General features: G+C 38.8%; 1 protein-coding gene across 1 annotated transcript in view; it reads right to left on the bottom strand.

Annotated features, from left to right (window-relative positions):
• The window catches only part of mapk1 (mitogen-activated protein kinase 1), a 30,272-nt gene extending 5,582 nt beyond the window's left edge, over positions 1–24,690 (bottom strand). The window contains exons 1-8 of the mRNA XM_018688482.2: positions 24,195–24,690; positions 6,209–6,391; positions 5,286–5,475; positions 4,743–4,859; positions 4,529–4,643; positions 3,455–3,586; positions 2,092–2,201; positions 1,376–1,504 (exon numbers count right to left, since the gene is read on the bottom strand). Coding sequence (XP_018543998.1) covers positions 1,388–1,504; positions 2,092–2,201; positions 3,455–3,586; positions 4,529–4,643; positions 4,743–4,859; positions 5,286–5,475; positions 6,209–6,391; positions 24,195–24,340 — 1,110 coding nt within the window. The 5' untranslated portion in view covers positions 24,341–24,690 and the 3' untranslated portion in view covers positions 1,376–1,387. The remainder of the gene's footprint in view (positions 1–1,375; positions 1,505–2,091; positions 2,202–3,454; positions 3,587–4,528; positions 4,644–4,742; positions 4,860–5,285; positions 5,476–6,208; positions 6,392–24,194) is intronic.
• Positions 24,691–24,970: the final 280 nt, after the last annotated feature.

Here is a 24,970-nt window from a genome sequence, read left to right as displayed (position 1 = left end):
GACACGGAAAGGCTTCAAACATCTGGAGTGGGGGATTTACTGACCCATTTTATGTCAGAGAATAAACTAACACCTGAAAATGTCTTGAGCTTGTGTGAAAACCACAGACCTTATTTCAGGCATTTAACCAAAAACCCACTAACTTTCGGACGAGGGATCAGGAAGTGCTAACATGCTAACGTAACCTCCTGGTTTTAGGACTCACTCCTGCACCACTCTATTACCAGATTTAATTTCAAAAGTTTGCTGTTGTCGTGTGAACGAAAGGTCAAACCGCAACAAAGGTTTACCATTTTATGCGAAAACTGTTGTCGTCACCACAGGTGTGCTCACTTTGTTGTTTGTTGTTGTTTCAATGTCGTCTATCAAACCTGTTTGTTTTTCTTTATACATAAGATCGAACACCACAAACTTCAACTTAAAAATAATACAGTTCTTTTATATACTGTAAGATGGTACAACATTACAGTGATTTTGCTGTGGGTTGTTTTTCTCAATCTATAAATATATTTATACATTACTGAGTTTTACTACAGCAGCAAACTCTTAATGATTTATGAAGTTAAAGCCGAGTTACAGAGACTGAAATAAGGAATTAAGAAGTGGAAAAAATAAACATTTTAAAGCTGCATTGATGTGTTTTTTGCTGCTCTAATTTGGGAGACGTCACACTCACTGGCACGTTAACGCATCGAAACGCAGCAGAGAGCAAACACAGTAATTACATAGGCTGACACAAAGCAGATGAGAGGCTATAAAACACAGTGCTGATGGTTATTATCATGACGAGGATCCTGTCAGGGAGCAGCTGGTGGTTCTCAGAGGAGGGTCATTAGTTTGAGATACGATCACATTATCTCCTGTTTTCATGGAATATTTGCTTTCAGAAGGTTTTATTGATTTTGATCGTTATAGACCTATATGAACACTGTTTTATTTTTTTATTTTAGGCACCTGTATTATGATATTTTTGTTTTTACATTCAAACAAAACTCCTCAACTCTCACAGGAGAATTACATTATTGTATCTGTAGAAAAGCCTCTGAAACTGCATTTAAATTCAGATAAATCACCAGTTTAGATAAATGTTTTTTTTGTTTAGAGTGGTTTTACCCTGGTGAAGTGCCTCTGCTTCATACTCAACAAAAGCTCAATTTAAATCTGTATCAGAGCGTACTGTGCGAGGTCTTTACTTTGGCTCTTAAGTGGTAAGTTAAGATTTTAAAGCTTTAAACGCCACAGACTCGGAGCATTGTTGTGTAAAGTAGTTTTCACGACGGACGTTCAACTCTCTGATCTCACTTTATGACCTTGAAAAGTTGTTTGTTTTCGAGATGTCGGTGCAGCTAAAGATGATACTCTGACATGGACTCACCTGTGTGAGATGTTAGGATCTAAATCCGGGCTGGAAACGTGCAGTTTCTTCAAAGATGAGCTCCTTCAGTGTCTCTTTGGGTAGGTCGTCCAGCTCCATGTCGAACTTGAACGGAGCCTCAGCAACAGGCTGCACAGGACGGCAGCGAAGACACAGATATGCAAATGATGTATTATCTTTTAAAATATATGCTATTTTGCATTAACTTCTAGAACAGAAATCTGAACACTGGATGAAGCCAGGTTTAAAATTCTTGTTTAATTTTGTTGATATATTAAAGTCAAGGTTTTTACCGAGTGGATCTGTTTTTATTTCTCCATAAATCAGAAAATACTGCCAGAAAAGCCATTAAAAAATACATTTTCGCCATGTTTTTAGGAATAAAAAGTTCTATAAATCAGGCTATGATTGATATATGGATAAACCCCTCTGTAAAAAACTTTAATAACACAGACCAGAATAACACTGGCAAGTTTGGTGAATGCAAGAGCTACTGAAGAAGATGTTTCTGGAAAAAAGTCATTTAGAGAAACGGCTGTTAAAGATTTAGTATATAAAATATAATATATTGGATTTAGTGTTCAATGTTCAGACACTGAAAATGTAGTAAAATAAACACCTAACTGTATTTTGGACATTGTTGGAATAGCCTAAAATGCAGTGTCTCACCTTAAGAGATGAGAATAACAGGACACATCCACACACGACTGTCTCACCTCATCTGTAGGGTCGTAATATTGCTCCAGGTAAGGGTGCGCCAGGGCCTCCTCCACCTCGATCCTCTTGTGAGGGTTAAAGGTCAACATCTTGTCCAACAGGTCCAGAGCTGCAGCACAAATAACAGCAAAGAAGAGGAGTTAGACTGGGATTAGCCTGCCTGATGCAGGGCACAGTAACACTTTACATGCTGCAGGGGGAGACACATGTTTGATTTTACACGTGAACTGAAGGAAATTCAGAGCTGCTGCATGTTTAAAAATCTGAATAAAATCTAGTTTCACACAATCTCACTCTACCAACCAAGCACTGATTGAAGAAACTGAGTTGAATTCTTATAATCCAGCAACTATTTGGGATTAAATCTATGTATTCCCTCCTGTCCAAGCTCCTCTCTCACTAGAATCTGATGCATTTGAAAAAAGTAATAGTTTTAATTCCTCAAGTAGCATCTGGAAAGTCAGTGTCACTGCCGATCGTGTTGTTGTGAGTGAGTGTTTTGCCTCTGCGGCACCTGTTTCTCCTATAAAGTGATATTTTGCCCTGTCTGCAGCACCAAGGTTTCTGCAGTTCACAAAGTTCAACCTCAGAATTCTGTAGATTCTTTTTTTGTAAAATACCAGGCAAAATATGAGAGTACGATGGAAAACCAGTGGGGATAATATGGTCAAGAATTATTCATTAATATACCATACATTATCAGTTCTTTGCAGCAGTATTAAACAATAATTTCTGACTGTAACTGCAGAAACACGCACATAGTTTTTTAGTCTGATAGCTCGTATTCGAAGATGGCCGCCGTTAGTGTGATGTTCTTCATCAAGCTACAGTTTGATAAAGCATGCTGATGCATTTACATCACGATGGAGGGCATGTGCAGACAGAGCACAGACAGAAAGTGATCTTTATTTACTTCATTTACATGGTACAACTTTACTTTTGCTTGGTATGAAAGTCAGCTGATATTTCAGTCAGTTTAGGTCTGTTTAATCTGACTGAGGTGTTTATATGGATAATTCTGTTTCACACTGTTACATGCATACTTTATTTGTTGTTTGTTTGAATTTATCTTTTCTATCACCCTGTTTTTATCCCACTTAGTAGAAGGGGATGTTTTTCTGAGTCTTTATTTCCCCCCATGCAGAACCTATTTGTCGTTGTTCTGGATCGTTGCAGTGATAACAAACATTTTCATAAAGTGAGCGTGACACACCATGACCACATGAAAAACATTTTATATCTGACAATGAGACTTTTCAAGGCCTCCAGATGTTCTGAGCGCCGCCTCAGAAACATTCACAATATTCTAGAAATCAACAGGAAGTGCGTTTTGTCAGTGAGAGATGTTTTCCAGGCTCTGACCTTTTGGATCAGCGTTGGGGAAGAGGCGGTTCCACGGCACTTTGCAGCGTAGAGGCAGCGACAAAAGGTAGTTCCTGGCCTTGATGTTGATGATGCAGTTGAGATCCTCCTGAGAGGGAGAACCCAGGATCCCTGAGGAACAGAGACCAGATTATAGAGGAGGATTTACTCTCTGATTCACACCGTTCTCAAGAAGTTTTCATCTGTGTGTGGAAGTTTTCTTCAAATTACAACAGAAAAAAAAAAGAAATGACAGATGGGAGAAGCAATATGTGGTCTAGCACCAAGACAGAAAAAGTGCAACTTGATAAATGCACATTCACAGCTACAGTTTCTATGGACTGGAACCAGGAAGCTGCTGCAGAGAGTGTGAAAGTCTGAAGTTGTCAAATCTTTTGTGCAGAATTAACTGACTCTGCATTTGTCTCAACTTAAAGATGAAGCTATTAAAACATTCTACGACCATTATGATGCATTTATTTTAAATATCCATAATCAATGGAGAGATAAAAGCAGATTAAACCTCTAAACTTTTTCTTCCTGAGAAAACTTACTGTGTTACTGTGTTACAGAAATCATGACATTTTAAGTTAAATTTTAAGCTTAAGTTACTTTTTACTTTATCACAAATGACACCAGACTGAATGATTTTCCTGCTAAGAAACTGCTTCATGCATTCTGCTTTCAGAGAGGGGGAAGTTTACAAGAGATCAATGAGGAAGATGACTTCAACTGGAATGACTGGTTGACTGACTGACCAGCGATTCTGATAATCAATTAGATGTTTGAATCAATCTTTTCAAGCAAAAATGCCAAATGACTGATGGTCCCACATTTTCAAATGTGAGGTTTTTCTTGCGTTTCATAATCCAGTCTTAAAATAAAATGATTAGCTTTTAGTTTTGGGCTGTTGGTCAGAGCAAACAAGATATCAGACAACACTAACTTGGGCTATATGGAACTGTAATGGCCATTGTTTTACAGCTCCAACAATTAATCGATTAATTGAGAAAATGACAATACTGTGGTACCACACTGATCCTAAAAAACGCAGGATATAAAGAGAATTACTACCCAAAATGTGGTTGAGCTGATCCAAGTAGTGCTTCCCAGGAAAGATTGGCCTGTTGGACAACATCTCAGCCAGGATGCAACCCACCGACCAGATGTCTATGGACTTGGTGTAGCCCTGAAAGCGAAGGTCACAAAGACACAGTGTTGAGTTAAGTCTAGTTGGGGCAGCTGCATTAAGGGCTTTTATTCTGGCTGTGTTAGTGAAGATGCTCACCTTGGAGTTGAGCATGATCTCAGGTGCTCGGTACCAACGAGTGGCTACATACTCTGTTAGGAAACCGGTGTGGTCGTGATCAGGATCGGCCACGCGAGCCAAACCAAAATCACAGATCTACAAGAAGAGAAGAGCGACATGATTGTTTGGCATCATCACCACAATCGTCACTCCTCATTATGGAGGAGGATTCCTAGAGATAAACATTTTATCATGTATCATGTACCAAACTCCATTGACAAAAACTGTAATTTTACTAGGCAGAACGCAGGAGTTGATGGTAAACCGCTGCCTCAACCCGTTAGTTTGTTTGTGTTATTGTGTGACACTTTTACTTTAGTAAAGGACCTAAATACTTTTTCCACCACTGAAAGTCACACAATAACACAAACTAACTAACTGACTGAGGCAGCGGTATTCCAGCAGCTCCTGTGTTCCTGCAGGGTAAAATTACTGTTTTTTTCAATGGAGTCTGGTACAACGTAAGGGCAGTTTATGGTTAAACAAAAAGCATTTAATGTTAGTTTCCGTTTGAGACACTACCTTGAGATCACAGGTGGTGTTGAGCAGGAGGTTGGAGGGCTTCAGGTCGCGGTGCAGGACGTTGGCAGAGTGGATGTACTTGAGCCCTCGTAGGATCTGGTAGAGGAAGTAGCAGATGTGGTCGTTGCTCAGGTGTTGAGTCTTCAGGAGCTTGTACAGGTCTGTCTCCATGAGATCCTGGACAATATATCTGCACAGGTTACAAGTTAAAGAACTCCGACTTTAATTATCGAGGACTTTTATGCAGCTTGTTCAAGGCACACTCAAATCGTATTTTGTCTCTGTTGCAAAGAAAACAAAAAACCTTGCATCATGTAACGCAGACATGATGATTTTGGTGCTACAGCCGACTGGCAGAGCCTCAGAAACCACTGCCTTGATTGGCGTTTTTGGTAACTCCTCAGTTCAGTCAAATCTCAAAGTCCCTGAGGTGTCACTGTGGTTAAATGAGCTTGTGTTATTGTTGCTACAACACACTGAAATCATTCAGGGAGGGTAAAACAACAAAAAAAGAAGAGTCTGACTAAGAAAGACATTTTCTCTGGAAAAGGTTGTTGTTTTTGAGTTTGGATGAGTGCCCATGTTATCAGGCGAGGAGGACGAAGCCTTTTCTTTTCTGTATATAGTGTAAAACAACACACACACACACTCTGCACTATGAAACTGACTATGAGCGACTATGGAGTCGACCAGTTTGCTGCTGGGCTACAGTGAAGAGCGTCTCTGCCAAATATATGGTGACAGGTGGCTATTATGTAATAAAATACAACTGAAAACCCCTCTTCAGCTACAAATACTGGAGTGTGAGACCAACCTCACGGGTAATAACAACGAAATCATTAACTATCGAACCAAGAAACACAAATATCTCAACTTCAAATGTCATTAATGCTGTAAATTCAGCTGCAGACGCGAAAGGATACACGTCCTTCATCTGGTCGATGGTCGGCGTGCGGATAATGTCGTTGATTCCGATGATGTTCTCGTGTTTGAAGCGCAGGAGGATCTTGATCTCTCTCAGGGTGCGCTGACAGTACGTCTGGTGCTCGAAAGGGCTAATCTTCTTAATGGCGACGCGGATCTTGTTGTCCCGGTCGTAGGCAGAGCTGAATTATTTAAAAAAAGAAACCCACAAGACAGCAATTAGAAATAGTGATACTTAAGCTTCCTGTTTTACACATTTACACAGGCTCTTCTGTGAACGTCAGCTTTAGTGATACCCACATCCTCTGCTGTAGGAAAGCATGACATGGCAATGACATGACTACAATAGGCTGCAAACACAATGCAGATTTGGCCCAGTTTCAGCCTCACATTAGTCAGCCTTAATTATTTTAGCATCAGGCTAAATTCCTCCCAGATCAGTTGGCATCTGACAACATTATGGGAAGGATTCCTACAGATACAGACATTTTATTAAAGAATAAGATCCTTTTTGTTTAACCTGAAACATCACTTTATATCACTACCAGACTCCACTGACAAAAACAATACTTTTACAGCAAAACACAGGACTTCCTGGTCAACTGTTGGTTGTTAAGTTTATGTTAGTGTGGTACTTTAACTTAAGTAAATGATCTGAATACTTCTTCCAACTGCCGAAAGTTACACAATAACACTAACTAACTAACCAATCAAGGCAGTGGTATTCCAACAACTAGAGTAAAGAGTAAAGTAAAAATACTGTTTTTGTCAATGGAGTCTGGTACAGTGTAAAAGCAGTTACGCACAAGTCCATTAAAGAAAAAAAGCTCTTCACCTAACTACTTTATCCTTTGAAATATTTTTACTGACATAAAAGAGCAGAGAAATCATATTACATCTCTCTGTGCAGGTTATACTGAACAGCTGTACACAGACGTTAACCACGGTGACAAATGCTGCTTCCTTCCTGTGGTTCGCTGGTGGAAAGCTTTTAATGTGAAGTAGTAACAGCAGCAAATGTTCAGTGTGCATTAACATCATCTTGACTTGGCAAAAAAATAAAAACAGAATGGAGCCGAAAACAAAGAGAAGAAACTCCAAACCACAGACTATTTTACTTTACACAAGAGCTTCTTAAGTACAGATACCCGTCTTATAAGCATGTCTCTAACAGCCTGAATGACCACAGCCATCAGTGGAGTTCAGAGACCACGATTTTGCAGGTTTGAGTGGTTGTGTCCTGCTGAGGCGATGCAGTGAGATTGCAAACGATCACATGCCACACCACAGCTCGTCACACCACAGTGGAGCTAAAGTGTGCAAACCAGAGGTGAGGTGGCAAGAGGCTGCACAGCCTCATCAAGATAACACCTCATTCAGGTTTATCACATTTCAAGATTATAGTACCACACCATGACATAAAACGACCTTAAAAAGAGCTGTGTTGACAAAAAGTAGTTGTAATGTGGACTGGAGCTTAAAAATAACGGTTTGAAAATTTGTTTAAATTCAGCTCTGATATTTGATGGTTGTAAGAAGGTAAAAACTAAAAACTTTCTCTTTCTTCAGAGCAATAATTTCAGATGACACGAAAACATTTTGCACAACACACAACTGAGTAGCGCAGTAAACCCTACTGAGGAATCCATTTTGTTATTTATCAAACAGGGTTTCAAAAATTAATAAAGTTGTCATTATTTAGTATCAGTTTAATCAGTTTTTGATTGGAAAAAACTTCACTTAAAAAGGAGTAACATTGGCCAATATAAAAATATGACTTTATATTAATAAACATTTCTGATAAGCATCACATAGATTTAGTTATTTATAAATTGAGAGACAGGTTTAAATCAATGAATTTAACAGCTCTGTACGTGCACCCCAACAAGTCGTAACTTTGCGACGCAGCTGGATTTATCGCAAGTGAGAAGCCATCTGGCCAGACTCCAAACTATATGCTTGTGGACGAACCAGTCAGTGTCCTATGAGAGAGGAATGACCAGCTGCTACGGAGAAAAGCCAAATGTATGATCAGATGTAAACAGGAAAGAAATAACAGCTTTTCTTTTAACATCAAGAGATAAAGAGGAGATAAATCTATTTGCCTGCACGTCTTTTTCTAGGCAGGCCATTTACTAATATACATCCACAAGCGATGACATGTTCACAATCCTTTGAGAGCGTTGGGTTTTTGTTTACTCTTCATGTTTTTAATTGTTTTACATTTCCCAGCTGCCGGCAGAATCAGGTGTGCGTCTTGAAGATATTTGGTTATTTTAAGGAATCTGAGCACAACTTTTACTGTCACTGTTTGTCTGAGTGTGTCTACTCCCAGACGACTAATTGTTCACTGCCATTTTAAAAATACTGGTCCTGCCTGTGATGAGATACCTCCTCCTCCTCCACACACCAAGGAAACCAGTCCAGGTACAGACACGTTCACTGTTGAATTTCAGACTCTTTTCACCGGCTTCACAACTGTTTCCACAAACTCTGTTTCCCACGCTAAGGGTCTAAACCTGAGTGTTGCACTCCCTACAAAAAACATTACTATTGTTTTGCAATCCAGTGAAATAAGAATAAACAGATGTCTGGGTGTTGCCTTCAAGTGCAGTGACTAATACATTCATGTCATTTTTTGGTTATTTTAAGGGTTACAGGAAATCATTTGGTTCTCGTTCATTAACACACATTGAGGTTTTAATGCAATGACAGAAATTCAGACCACCTATTTTCTGTCTTGTCGGGAGGAATGACAATTTATAGCCTGATACACAAACTGGCCAGACATCTTCAGTACACAGGAACTGACACATCAAAACTGAGTCCAACCAACCGCCAAGAAATGCAAATTACTTGCTGCCGACCGGCCCTTTCTGGATCTTCGAGTCATCCCATCTCAAAATCTGCCATTTGGTGTGATCGCAAAAAAACAAAATTACTCAACAAAGGATGACAAATTGAGAAAACTTGCGATATTAATGGTTTCCTAAGGTTCTTATCATTTACATCTAGCCAAGCGAGTGTTTTTTTTTTTTTTATTTCTGCACATTACAAACAACAGAAATGCCTGAACAACACCCACACAGTATGACAAAATAAGAAAGTGAGTTGCTATAGTGATGGGGGTGTAGGGACTGAAATGTAAACACAAGTGTGCCAGCCTTCTGCGAGGGAAATATGAGTGACCTTCCTTTCCACTTGTGTGAGAGGAGAGAGAGAGTATGTGGGAGGAAACAGTTCTCCATGTAACTGTTCTTACACCAGCAGATACCCTCGTGTACAGAGAGGCAGCGAGCTACAAGACTTATTCATCAAAGCTCGAGTCTGATCCAGGGCAGAGCCGGTTTTGGCACAGACGTACTGCATCTTCAGATACAGTCAATGGGTACAGCCTCCACCAGGTTTTTGACACAGCACAACGTTTTCCTCACACACGATGTAAAAGCTCACAAGCAAAAATGTCTTGACAATAGTACGGCGTTGTGCAAGAGTGTGCCAGAGATTTAGGAGATAGCCGCCTCCAGCTCTCGACAAAACTCTGACGGGCATCTTTGTTTTGTTTGTTTGTTTTGAGTTCTATCAACCATATCTTGCACATCTATTGAGGAAAAGTTATTTCATAGTAATTATCATTATTCTTTCATTGCTCAGACCCACGTGACAAAGAGGGAGAAAAGAGCTGCGATTTTCCTCAAGGAATTTCCTGCAAAGAGCGTCTGACATTTCGTGGCTGTTCAAACAAACGGGTGAATACTGCTGGATTGCACTGCATTAGTTTTAGCTAAACTGCACTGTGTCACTTTATATTCAAAATCTGGACATCCGTTCAAACGTGGGAGAAAAACAACTGTGATGACCTGCGAGTAAGGTTGTGTTAATCGGATAATCACTGCTCTGAAGCATCTGAGAAGCAGCGAGTGGAAGTATTGTGGGTTCTGCATCATAAGAGATAATGCTGTTTGTCGACTTTGTCAGAAAGCTCCACCTTACTCTGCGACCACAAGAGCGTTAAGTGTACAACCTCGACAGACTCAGGACTTATTTAATTCTTGTGTTATTAAAGACCAAGCGGTTAATTAAGAAAATGAGAAACAGTTATTTATGAAGCTAAAATGACAAAAATTCTGTAGTTCCAGTTCTTTAAATGTGAAGGTTTGCCACTCTTTTTGTTTTATATCACTGTCAATAATAAATATCTCTGTGTTTTATAACTGTTCATTGGACTAAACAAGACATTTGAAGACAAAAACTAAATTTAACATGAAATTTAATTAAGGAAAATGCACTAAACTCGCTGCCTCCAGTCCTTAGAGCCACATTCAGTGCAGAAAGAAGTGAGGTCAGTCTTATTTCACCATGTTTACTGAGGCAAGCCCTTCAGTTCCTTGTCAGTTTGTCCAGGCATGTAACAGAAGGAACTTTTTGAGGAAGTACAAAGTACACCAAGTTGACTGTGTGTGTACTATCAGTATGTTTGTCTGAGTGTACTGAGAGAGTCTTATCGCTGCAGGGTGGACTTTAATTTCTGAGACTGCTGCTCTCGGGCACTCAGGACGTTTGAATTAAAGCTGTAACCTTAGTTTTGACTGTTAGTGACGTGAATTTATTTCTGAACACTCACAACCAGCTGATGGTGGCACCTGTCGAACACAGCTGACTATAAAACCCTAATATCAGAACACAGGCAGACAGTTAATCTACTACAATTCTGATGATTTTTTAATCTTTTGGGGCCATTTTTTAAGCAGAAATGCCCAAAGATTCACTGCATCCGTGAATCCTTTCTGTTTTTCTTACTCTTCTATGACAGTAAACTAAATATCTTTGGGTTTTTTTTTTTTTTTTTTTTTTTTTTTTTTTTTTTTAGCTGTGGCATAAAAAATACTGACTGACTGCAGTCCCTGGCCGCAGGCATGCATTAAAATTTTCAGGGAAGCCTGGAATTGCATGATAAACCAAAAGCAACACTACAAAAATAGACCTACAGTCCTGTCCTCTGACCGCTTGGTAACTTTAGATAAATGACTTGCAAAATCAGTATCACTTAGGGCGGCAACTGATGATTATTTATGTTTATATCTACGTTCCATCTAAGGTCAGAAAATAATGAAAAATGCCTGATCCAATTACTCACAGCCCCAAGGTGACGTCTTTTAAAATGCATTATGTCTTATATATTACTTGTCTTTTATCTGATTCTATTTTAATCTATTCATTGATAAAGATGTTGTACTTCTGTGCATTTTGAGGGGAATATGCTCGGAGATGACTTTCCTCTGCTTCTGTGTTGTTTTCTGAGCATGCTCAGTGCCCAGGAAGGAGCATGGAGAGGGGAGAGTGGGTTAGTGAAAAGAGAGGAGGTGGGGGCTCTGTTTCCAAGGAGACGGGAATACAAGGCTTTACACTGCAGCCTCTGTGTTATGCAATAGGGCTGTTACCATGACGATGTCCAAGGGGCTGGGTTGAAGGAAGAAGGGGAAAAAGCTCGCCACGCTTAAGGACAACGTACCGAGGAAGTGCAGACACGAGCGACCATGAGCAAACGAAGACGGACGTCAAAGAGTCCAACGCTTCGTGGTGTCAGTGTTGGAGGGACGGGCGTCAAACAACACTCACAGGGCAGTGTGCAGCGAGCGAGTCAGTCTGCTGCAGGATTAGAGGGTTTCTGCATGGTGCTATTTAAGGGTTTCTACAGGTTCCACCATGTTAAATTTAAGACTTTTTTAAAGGCATTTTTAATACCACACAGGTGCAATTTAACACCTGGTTCACAATGATATTTCACTATTTACTACATTAATTTATTGACATTTATATCACATTTTTGTCAGCACATCCCAACAGAATATAACAATAATTCCTAATAACATCGTTGCACATGACCTGCACCTGGATAAGCAGCAAAAAATTGATGGATGAATGGATTAACCAATCAAAAAGAAATAAATGAACAGTTTTTGCTGGTCTTGTTTTGTCTGAGACTGGTCCAAAACCCAGATATATTCCATTTATTACAATGACAGACAAAGAAAATCAGCAGATTCTCACATTTAAGAACCTAAAATCCATTAAAAAATTTAAACTATTTGAATTAAATCAAAATAGTAGAGGAACAGCAGTGTTTTCTCTCTGTTTCATTTTTATTTATTTTCCATTACAGCTAAAACAACTGGTCAAATACCCAAGAAAATTAATCTTCAACAACCGTGACAACTGATCATTTTAAATCGATTGTTTAGGGTATTTCTTAGTGCAATAAAATCCTCAAATTTCAAGTTTTACATTGGAACGTTTGGCACTTTTTTAATAAAAAAAAACTGAATACAAATGAGTTCTGGACCATTGGTCAGAGAAAACAAGACATCTTTAAGTAGTGTCAAACTGCTTCAGTGTCGAACGTTCAGGACGTTTTTACCAGGAGCAGAATTATCTGCAGAGGTCTCCTTATCTCTAAAACAAACAGACCTGGTGATTAAATCTGGTAAAAATGCTGAATAAAGCCATTTCATGTAAAAAATGGTTTTTTTTCCAACACAGTTTGGTAAAGCCGAGCTGCTACTAACGTCCGCTCACCTCGTCTCTCTGATAACTTAAGAAAAATGAGGCTTAAAACTGGATGAAAAGTAAATTTGATGCTTCTGGCAGACAACGACAACAGGGAAATTACAGCATTGACGGGCAACCAAATGATTTCTGAAGAAAGATCAATGAAGTTCAATCTTTTCCTCAGAACTAACGTGCATCACTTGCTCTCACCAACAGGTTTCAGTTGTCAAACTTCAGGCTTCACTGAGTATCACCTACATGTGTTCACACAATACTTCAAGTGAAACCAGTGGTTAGCCAACTAAAATCACAACTCAAGGACACGCACAAAATATAAATAAATTCTTCTTTTCTTCACATTTGGTCACTTGAGAATTTATACATCTGATTTATTTCAGATTTAACTTCTTCTGCCTTTTTTTTTCTTTGCTTATCAAAATACAACTTCCTGTTACTGTGTATCCTAGCCACAATACCTGTTTCTAGCAAGGTGACTAAAGTGTTTGTGTTTACGAGAACTTTTTGACTCAGACCTTGCATAGATGTACGATAAGATGAGTTCTATGTGATAAACCAGCTCAGTGGTGGACTGGAAACATGCCGTCAGCAAAATACACGCTCTATTAAAGCCAAGCCTTTCAAAGTAAAATACGGAGGACGCTTAAAAAAATAAAATAAGGCCGCACAAACAACTCTCTGGCTCCTACTGGCCTGTTTTGCCTTTTCCTGCCTAAACATGAAACATACACCACCACACAAATCTATGTAATATAATCCTATGCAAATTCCCCTGTGGGATTAATTAAATTCATCTTATCTCATCTTTTTTATTTTTTTTAACTCAACAAAACTTCATGTCTATTTGAGACTTTTAAAAACTCTTTTAATACAACATAGAATTAAATAAAATGCTTGTTTCACAGTCACACTGGCCTAATATGATGGAAAAGCAGCAGAATTTTAGTCAGCAACAATAATTTCTAACAATATAATTAATTAAACATACACGACACAACACGACCTGGTCCCAGCTAAGCAGCAGAACATGTATGGATGGATTAAAGAATTAAAAACAATTAATTAATTTAAGATTTTGCTAAAATCCACACTGAGACATTGAGCTTCCCAGCGACTGTAGCAGCATCAGGGACAGTGTTTGCTACAGGTCTTTTTTTTCTTATTTTTCTCACATACAAAAATCCTTTATAACTAATATTACTGCCAACAACTGGTAAGGAACAAGATTTACATTTAAAACGTCATAATATATATCATATAAGGGCTTTTTTAGAGCAGGAAACTGAAAAACTGAAACCTTTTCACAGGCTCATGAAACTCAGAGGAAGTGACTTTGAGGAAGCAACTTTTCCCTCCTTGCACCGTGCACACATTTACACTGAGGTTTGATATTGGTCTACACAGATCCTCACTGTGGTCTGTAGTATTTTGTTAGGGTCCAGCTTTACATTAAGGTCTCCTGAAGTGTTTTTTTTTTTTCTTTCCCCGGAGGTGGACTACCACACCTGAAATAAACAATGTCAATTATGACCTCAGGTGCGACAAGATCAGGGCGGCTCATCATCTTGGTTGCATGATTTCCTGGGAGGAACCCTGTCATGATATTTTAATAACCAATACACCGATACCAGTTCATTATCCTTAAATTTCTTGATTATTTGATCAGACTTTTGTGTATAAAATGTGTATAAAATGCCTGTCAATATTTCCCATAGCAAAATTAGTAATCAGCAACTTTTTGGTAATCAATTAAGCCAATTTTTCAAGCAATAAAACCAAATATTTGATGCTTCCAGCTTCTGTAGTCTGAAGATTTGCTGCTTTTTACCAGCCTCACATTACACTAAACTGAATATCTTTGGGTTTGGGAGTGGGAAGCTATTTAAAGTGCTCTGGGAAATTATCACTTCAAGTTTTCACTATTTTCACTATTTTACGAAGACCAAAAAACTTACTAGTTCAAAAAGTTTATTTCAAAAAGCAAAAGTCCAAAAGATGTTCAGTTTACTTTCATTCATAACAAAGAAAAGGATCAAACACTCACATTTAAGGAGCTAAAAATAACTTCTCAAATGTGAAATCAAGTAGTTGATCGAGAGAAAATGAATCTATAACTATTCAAAATAATGTAAAACATTTGATATTTTACATTATTTGATATTTGATTAAGATTTGATGCTTTTCTTTGTCATAAATAAAAAAAAACTGAATATCTTTGGATTTGACTGTGGATCAGACTAAACATGACATCTGAAGATGTCACTTCAGTCTTTTAAATGACAATGAAAACAATCATCTGTTGATAACAACATAAGAACATAATGATGTGATTATATAGAGAGTGAAAGTACAGATATGAAAGGGTGACACTAAATATCCCTGTGAGTCAGAGGTGTGATTGATAACCAACTATGACTCGGTATCACACCTGATAAATGTACTGTAAATACAGATATCTGTGAGTCTTCAAAAGTCTTAAAAAGCATTGATTTCTGTTTACTTAAAAAAGAAACGGCCTTCAAATATATTAAAGAGTAATAAAAATAATCATTAGCTGCAGTCGTACAGCTTCACTTAGCTTCACTTACAACAACTACAAAACATTCTTGGACGAAAAACGTCACAGTTAATGTGAATCAAAACTCATTTTTACACCGAGTTTTAAGTTTTAAGAGCAGATCTCTGCTTCATCAGCCCTATCTGCCATGACAGGAGCAGTTGTTGTGTGTTTTATTGTCAGAGTCACTGCACTTTTCTCATTTCTTCAAACAGCAGCTGGGTTACACAACAGGCTTAAAAAGAGACAACACGACAAAACAATCAGGCTAAACACAGATTATTAAATAAACGAAGAAAATGATTTCACAGGCGTCAGATTAAATACTTGTGCCTTCAACTTTACTGTGAGTATTTAAGGGAAACTCAGGTTTGCTGACTCAGGCAGATCAGTGGTGAAGGCAGCATAACCCACACAGGAACAAACTCCAGGAATACAGAGGTGTTTAAGTGCAGCAGCCCTCCTACAAAAACCTCTGCCTATAAGCACGATGCCGTTCCTGTTTACCACCGCATATATACCTGGTCTGTAGGTTCAGGCGATGACCAAACACTCGGACCTCTGTATCTCTGTTTGAGCTCGTTATCAGCAAGCTCGTGGATTCCACAAGATTAGCGTCAAACTGTTACCTCCTCAGATTTATCTCTGTCATTACAGCTATTTAATCCAAGATCACAACCAATTTAACACTTTAACACATCAACCGAAAATTAATTAACAACTATTTTGACAATCAATTAATCCCTCAAGTCAGTTTTTCTGTGTAAAATTCCAGAAAATAACTGGTTCCAGCTTCACAACTGTGAGGATTTGCTACTTTTCTTTGTTTTATGTGACGCTAAGATCAGTATCTTTTGGTCTTAGACTGAAAAAATAAGACCAACAGAGAAAATAATCTGCAGATTAACTGATTAATCACTTGTTTAATCAAGTAAATACTGCAAATATTCTCATATTCTTGCTTCTCAAAGGTGAATATTTGTTTTTTTCTGTTTTCAAATTACTTTACATTAAATATTTTTGGACAGCTGGACGAAAAAAAAAAGACTTAAGTATCTGAGGGTGTTAACTTGGACATTTTGGGACATTTTCATAGACTAAAAACCCCCAAATAATTCATGTGTAGCCTTAATACCATAGAAGATCTGACACAAACACTACAGCTGTTCGTTTTGGCTTCAATCCTACCCTGCAGGAAAACCAACATCTGTTTGCACAACCTGTTTATCAAACCATACTGGTGATTTGTAACTCATGCAGGTAATTTAGAACATCAGCTAAACAGGGAAGGGAACTTCAAAGACAAAGAAAAGCACAGAAAACTCTAAATATGTTACTGGTCTTGTTGCTTTAACATTGCACAACAGTGGCAGCTGCAGAAAACGTCAGAGTCCTGAGATAAGATGAGATGATTGTGCCTACATTAACACGACTTCACTTAAAAATGACGGCACTCCACTTATGTGTGTGCTTTTAAATGCAACTTCAACCTATGCAGGCTTATATTATGACATTAAAATGAGACTGAGAGATTCCATCAAAGCCGTCTGACCACTTCTGCAAATTTCACTTATAATATAAAATCACACATAACAGCCCTTATATCTTATACTGGAACATAAGCAGGAGGGTTTGTGCTCATTTGAATTAGATTTCCTGAGAAATATGAAGCTGCAAGAAAGTGAACAAGCAACAGCAGCGCAGCGCTACAATGATGGATGTCGGTATCAGCCTTGCTGTAACACGCAACGTTTTTTTTTTAAATTTATTTTTTAACGTGCTTGTTGAACCAGGAGTCGTCATCGTCGTGCTCGTCTTGGCAGGCGTAATCGCCCCAAATTACACAAATTACATCTCCTTCTGAATTGCACAACAGGATTTTCAGTGTCAAGGCTCTCATTCTCTCCCCTCCCTCCCTCCATTGGCTGTGGAGTGGTGGTACTGATGTCAGAGGCAGAGGGGTTGCCATGGAGACGGGCGTCACGGTGGCATTTGAAGAGGGACGGCTCGTGGCAGGATGAAGCGGGGCATCAGCAGCAGCGAGCGGCGGCTGAGAATCAGGAGGAGGTCAAGGAGTCGAGATCGAGATTAGGAGTCGGAATCACCGGGAGGAGGAGGAGGAAATTTAATTAGGATTAACGGTTTATGATGAAACATTAACCAGAGACGTGTTTACTGTTTAGGTTTTTTTTCACTTAAGTAGAAAAAAACAAAAAATTACTGGCTGAATGAAAAACTTTCAACATTTGTGAGGATTTGCTGGTTTTGACTGCTGATTAGGTATTTTTCAACTGCAACTAACAACTATTTCTATTATTGATTGATCGTTCGGTTATTTTCCTGATTAACTGATTAGTCAGTCAGCCTATACAACATCAAAAAACTGTGAAAAATGCCCACCCCAGTTTCTCATAGTCTAGATGTTTTGTTTTGTTTGCGACCAACTGTCCAAAAACCTAAAGATATTCATCTTACAGTCATGTAAGACTAAGAAAAATAGAAAATATTCACATTTGAGAAGCTGAAACCAGAGAATTTGTACTTTTGTTCTTTCTAACAATTACTCACAACAACTCTCAAAAAAGGTGCAGATTAGTTTTCTATTAGTTGCAGCTTTAAAATGATTAATTTTTTTCAACTTTAAGTAAAACAGTTTCAAATCAACATAAAGCTTTATTTGAATTATAATGATGTGTTCAGGTCATGTCAGATTTACTGTAACTATCAGTATGCTTTTTATAGCATTCAGCATCTTTCAACTGGTTTAAAACTCAAACAAATGTGTTAAAATTCAAAGCAAATATGACGCTAAATCAACAGATATTGGTACTGAAGGATTCCATTTCATTATAAAATTTAGTATTATCAGTTACATTCATTTAGCTTTTTGTGCCTGACCGATGCAGCAACAATAAACAAACAACATGACTGTGTCTACCATCATCTCATTGTTTTGTTTCTTGGAATCTGACCACTAATCTTTTCAGATATCAAACTTTTTCTAAGCAGGAGCCACTTCAGCAGCGTTTCCCCCGTGATCTAACTGTTCATGTGGGTGGTCTGAAAAGGCAGAGTGTGCCACGGCAGCTCCTGAATATCATCACAGAAGTTATCTTGTGATTGTGTAAGCCGACGGTGTGTGTGTCTTTGTGTGTGTAAACCGAGGCTTGTGTTTAAGAGGCTCGGTTGCACCGTCGATCTGCTCGCCCCCCCCTCGCCCCCCCCCCCCCCCCCCCCCCCCGCTGGAGAGCCCTGACATGCAGCAAGCCTTACCATCAACAAGAGGCTATTGAAAACAAAAATAGACCTACTCTGAAAATGACACAGACATGCCTCACAGTCGACCGCCCTCTTACCATACAGTCAAACATAAGCAGATTTTGTAACACGGCATGTCCTCACACAAACTCTACACTGGAGAGTCTCTACACTGAAATTCACTTGTTTTACATCTAGAATTGCTGCAGCTAAACTTAAATCCCCAAGAAACACAGTCTATTTTAATCTCTGATGAAATTTGAACAGGGTGCCCACAGCTAGGAGGACTAACAAAATAAGTTTACCCTCGTTAAATGTCAAAATTCTCCTTTCTGGTACATTAGTTGACACTGATTTTGCATGGCATGTGTACAGTAACGCCCTGCATCAGGTTTCAGCTTCTCACCCGCTCCATGAGAAAATACACTGAGGACTAAAAGCTGGTGGGACAAAAGGTGACGCAGGTATTAGCTCCATAAACCCTCTCACTAACGAGGTATTTAGATCAAATATTGAAGACTAAAAGACTACAAAAGGACAACTGCAAATAGACAATGTAGCTGTCACAGGATGGCACGTCGCAGAGCTTGTAGTTTACAAGATATATTTACATATTAGCCCGGGTTTCCTGACTGAAATCCTCGACCACCAAGTTTGCATTTTTGATTCAACATTGTTCGCCATGTCCCTGCATGATCTTTTGTGTGATGAAGCTCGTTTTAAGTGCTTCAAGGCTGCACGGAGATGGTGGAGAAACTTAGTTCCTGTATCATTCTTCTGTTTCAAAACAGAATTGTGCAACATGTTTAGATCTGAGCATCTGCAGTCTTCAGTGACAAAAATTCAAGTTGTGTTATCACATGTCTGTAGCTCCAGCTGTAGGACTGAAGGTCACAAAAGATGAAACTCTCATATAAGATGGCTGAGCAAGAAATCCAACCCTCTGCATATGGAAGAAGGATGTGGACAAGAGCCACACTATCTGCAAGTTGTGTTAAACTAAACTAAAACATTTTGGAAACATGACAAACATAAGAAACCATATTATATGTTTCCACCCAGAGGAGGAGGAAAAACACCTGGTTGTAGTTGCAGCCAACCAGAGAACCATCGAGTAAGCAATGTCAAAGCTTCCACCCAACTCAGAAAGGGAAAAGCAAATTCCAAACTCTATCGCAACTTTTATTGCCAAGGACTTGCATCCTGAAGCAGAGATTATTGCGCCATGTTGTGCACTATTAAAAGATACTGGAAGTAAATTCATTATGGATCATTACACGCCAGTTTATTTTTTCAAACTGCTGTTTGTGTGATGAGAAATTTAACACAGTATGTAGCGAAAAAGTCTTTTTTTTCCCGAAGAGGGTTGATTTTTCTGAGTTTTCGCACCGTGAATAAAAACATTACAATCACACAGATTGTCAGATTCTGCTCTGGGTCAAAGGATCCAGGTAGTTGGTCGTCTGCCTCCTCAGATGCAGCACAAACATCCACAGCAGGACCTCAAACTGTCCCAGACACGTCCTAAAATATGCCCACGATTGACCACGGAGGAGTGAGTATGTCACACTTTGGCACTGTTTATTCACGTCATGCTGTATGTGAATAAACCTTAATGTGTAACCAGGCTAGAGCTTAAACAATCTGCCATTTTTCAAGCAAAAACAAAAGTTAAAATTCTTTATAATTCTCTGGTTCCAGCTCCTCAAATGGCAGGATGTAGAAGAGTGAACTCAAAATCTTTGGGTTTTAGACTTGTGAAGAAGATATTAGAAGATATTTGAAGAGATCATTATCAGATAGACCAAACGATGAATATATATTCATATATTCCTATAAATCTGACTTAACAAAGCTCTTGTAAGATATAAATTAGGCTTTTAACTGTAGTTTTTTTAATCAAAAACACCTTACTATGTAACAATCATCTTCTCTTATTTTGTTAAAACCTTATTTTATTAATGTGTGTTTATGCTTAAAATGTATATAATAAAATAAGAGCTTAAATCCAGTTGTTCTGTCCCATAACGTTTGCTGACTGCAGCACCAAGTGAATCTGTTCATAAGATGGTAAGGCTGGTGGATGTATAAATACATATAAGTTGGTGCAATGCTACCACAAAAGAAGAACTTCCTGGTGCGATTTAAAAATATTTCAGATGCAAACCAAGAAGCGCCTGTAAAGTACACTCTGCACCACTTTCTCTGGCTGCTGCACATCAAAGCAGCATGACCAACTGACTGAAAACCACAGGTCTGAAGAAGAACGCAGCAAGAAGACAAGTGCAACACATCACCCACTCTCTGAGAACAACAGAGAACAACCACCAAAGAAAAGAACCGGAGTGGAGATTACAGGAAAACAGAGAGAGCTGGGACTGTTTTCAGTGTATATACAGTCATTTAAAGGCTTGAGGATGACTGAAATCATTAAAAATGACGATGAACCACAACTCTTGCTCAAATTATAAACCAAACAGTTTATGTTGTTGCACTTTTAGTGCCACTTACAACTGAGAAAAGAAAAAAAAAGTTCACATATAATGGACATAAAGTTTTTGTAACCCGTCATTTGCCAGTTTCCTGTAACCCTAGTCAAGCATAATGGACCTGTCTGAGCTTGTTGCTGTAATTTGTGATCTCTGATGTCAGGAAACATGAGACACTTTACTTTAAACTCACAAATCATTGTTTTTTTTGTTTTTTTTTAAGGCTGTTTCCTGTATACAGTTGAGGCTGTAACTCCTAACCCTATCGTTGTTCATTTGGAAGATTATCAAGAGTCACATTTTAATGAAAGTTTTTTTTTTTGCTGTGACCTGAGAGGCTTCCTTTACACCTGCCCGGACGTATCCTACAAGTGGATTAAAACATTCCAGAGCTGTGATCAACCGGCCACAACACGCTAATTGACTGTTTAAAGATGATCTGTGATATTACTGATGCATTTCACATTACTGGAAGTCGCATCTGCAGTAACCAGAGGAGGAAAGCCCAGGGTAGGAAGCAGGAACCCCCCTCGTCTGATGGCCAGCACGGGGGAGCAGATAATGAAGGGAGAGCGCTGCTTGCAGAAACAGAAACTACAGTAAAAGAAAGTTGAAGCTGTAAAACATCACAGCGACGCCTCCGCACACTGAGACCGACGAATGAGAGACAGTGAGAACCAAGCCTAAAGGTGAAGAAAATCCCACAAGTTACCACTTGTAACGTACCATCATTAACTGTTAGCTAAGAGGACGACATGCCCAGTGTTTCTTTTAACAAAAACAGCTCTTTGTTGTTTTTGTGTGAGTGTAGTTTTGGAGAAAATTGTGATTTAAGTTTGATTGTCAATCAAAACCCTGTATTTCCCCCCCCAATAATGGTTTCTCTGGATCAAAATAAAGTCAAATACACTTTATGTTACTGTATTTGTCATTTCCATAAATTATTTCCATTAAATCTTGTTTGTTTTATGGCTGTACATAAGGATTATTTCCATTATTGCTTAATCAGATCAGATTATTTTCCCTATAAATCATTTAGTCCATAAAATATTTTTTTAGAAACTGTCGATTGCAATCCAAAAACATCTTCAAATTGCTTTTTTGTTCCAGGAAAACTGCTTAAACCTCCAAAATATTCAATTTACTTTCAAATAACGTAAACAAAAGCAGTTATTTCTCACAAATATGACACTGGAGCAGATGAATGCTTGACATTTTTTACAATTAACAAGCAATTAATTATTATAACAGTTGGTGATTGATTTTCTGTTTAACAACTGGTTGTTTCAGCTCTAGTTTGATTATTTATTTGTCTATTTGGGGCAGTGCAAAAATCTCAGTTTCTACATTTGTGACAGATACAGGTAATCAAACTGTATTTACATGTAGTGTTAACAGCTGAGTTTAATTAAACCATGATTCCTTCAGCACACAGTAAGAGTGCCACTCATCTCTATTGATTAATCTGCAGATCCTTTTGGTTAATAATTTATTAGTGTAGTGGTACAAATAACAAATAAATGCCCATCGCAAGTAATACGAGCAAAGTAAAGCCTTCAACTCAAAACACAAACTCAAAATTAGACCTAATAGTGTTGGATCAACTGTATCAGATGTGAATTTCTGAAATTATTTTGATCTGAATTGCAGTTATGTCACTCAGACCATCACTCCCCAGCTTTAAGCTCTCGCTCTAATGTATTACTGTCTCTTTTAAAGCCAGAGCAGCCTCACAGACAACTCTTTACACTGTGGCTTTTATTGGTGAACAATATCTTTATCTGGTCTGCTTGCCTTGAGCTGTACAGCCATGCACTGATCACTGATTGACAGGAGATCATAAAAGTGACAACGGTGGCTGTGAGCGTTTGGTGGATTTTCCATTTTGTAGACATAAAAGATGCTAAACAACCTGCTGTGCACTCTCTAGTCTGTAGGCAGGCTACGAGTCAAATCTGTGTTCTCACTACGGAAGAAGAAAGAACTACACTGCTGTTGTTTGACACAAGGACAATATATTATATAATACAGTACAGTGTGCACATCTAAGGTCAAATACTTCACCACGGGCTGGAGAAACAGCAAGATCTGCTGTTTTTGAAAGACGTGAGATGAATTTGACCTGATGCCATCATCTTTGTGGTTGACTATGAGGGTGTCATGCTGTAGAAGGGGATAAAACCTGTATATTACAAATAAAATGGAGCATAAATTGAGTATGTCCTCTACTACATCCCTGATAGCATGTCATTCCTTCACATACTACCTGTACCAACCAGCCATCTGCATCAGCTACAGAAACAAATGTACAGGAAAAAAACCCCTTGCTTTACTCCTGCAGATACATTTAGGTATTTTTTAATGCAAATATCTGCAAGGAAACCTAAACATAGTGTACACACACACACACACACACACACACACACACACAGTTACCGTGGGTGAGAACACATGGAAATTTTATGGTGAAAAATAAGATGTAGGAGTAGGTGATGGGTATAAGTCCTGTTCTGATTATGTCTGAAAACCTACACACTTAACTGTGGAGTATAAAAAAGGGATATGACACTAGTTTGAGAGATAAAATATACAATAAAGTGAAGTAAAATCCATGTTGATTTGAAGTAGAGGATTGCACACACCCTGCTGGGTGCCTGCTGTAGAAGTATTACAGACTAAAATAGCAGATTTGTTCATTATACAATCTGAAGATGCAATAAAACCTCAGCCAAAGAAGAGGCTAATGGCTTTTAATGCAGAACTCCGTTCACTTTTGATGCAAGTTGCAAACTGAATGAAATAGACTTCCAAGTAAAGTCCAAGGACTTCTCATCAACATGAAAAAACACCAGACAGGAGAGGAAAAAAATCGGCTAACTCAGTTGTGGTTAAATCTGTTTCCTTCACAAATGGACACCGTCTTCATTTAGCTAATGACACTGTTGCTCGCTAGCTAAAATATAACGTTTTTCATTTGTGGTTAACGGACGAAAATAGGTAAGTTAGCTAACGTTATGTCGGGCTAAAACGGACAGGGGGGGGTAAACTCTCAAGCGATAATGTGAACAGGCTGGGGGTGTAAAAGTAAACAAGAGCCCCTTTGGGTAGACTTACCACACCATCCCGTAGGCTCCCTCCCCGATGTAGGAGAGGTTGCTGTACCGAGGCCCGACGTCGAAGGCCTGCCCGCGGACGAGCTCCGTTCCCGGCCCGGGGCTGGGGCCGCAGCCAGCAGGGGCAGACACCGCAGCTGTCGCCATTATGAGGACTGGCTTCTTCTTTTTTCCTTTTTTCTTTTTTTTTCACAAGACTATCAAATACAAAAAAGAGCCACTAAGATTAGAAAAAACTATATGTATATGTATGTGTGTGTGTGTGTTTATATCCGTCGTCGCTGTGACTGCAACAGGGTTTACAGTGAGGCCTTCACGACGTGTGGACTGTTTTTTCTTCCCGTTAACGTGCGTTCAGAGCGACCACACCGCTGCTGTGCTGTCGCAGGCAGGAGCGAGCAGCGGAGAGGTAGCTGCTGCAGGAAATAACGGAGGCGGTCATGTGATCTGGAGTTTTCTTTTTTTCCCACCTCTCTCTCTCTCTCTCTCTCTCTCTCTTTCTCTCTCTCTTTTCATTTATTCATTTTGTGGGTGACCAGTGTTGCCTTCAGGTACTGCTTCGAATCGGTAGGAGAGGAAAAATGGTGGGATTCTGTACAAAAAAATCAGAATGAATGACTTGAAAAGTTTTTATTTGAATGCAACACACACACACAGGAAAAAAAATTCCCAATTTAATACACATGCACACAAAGTACTTGACAGGTATATTGTTCCAAGCATCTTGGAGAACTTGCCTCAGTCCCCCTGTGGTGTTTTTCTGTCTTATCATGTAAT

This window comes from Lates calcarifer, linkage group LG13, assembly GCF_001640805.2.
Source record: "Lates calcarifer isolate ASB-BC8 linkage group LG13, TLL_Latcal_v3, whole genome shotgun sequence".
Lineage (NCBI taxonomy): Eukaryota > Metazoa > Chordata > Actinopteri > Centropomidae > Lates > Lates calcarifer.
The sequence above is the reverse complement of the archived record's forward strand: the minus strand, read 5'-3'. Positions and strand labels throughout refer to the sequence as shown.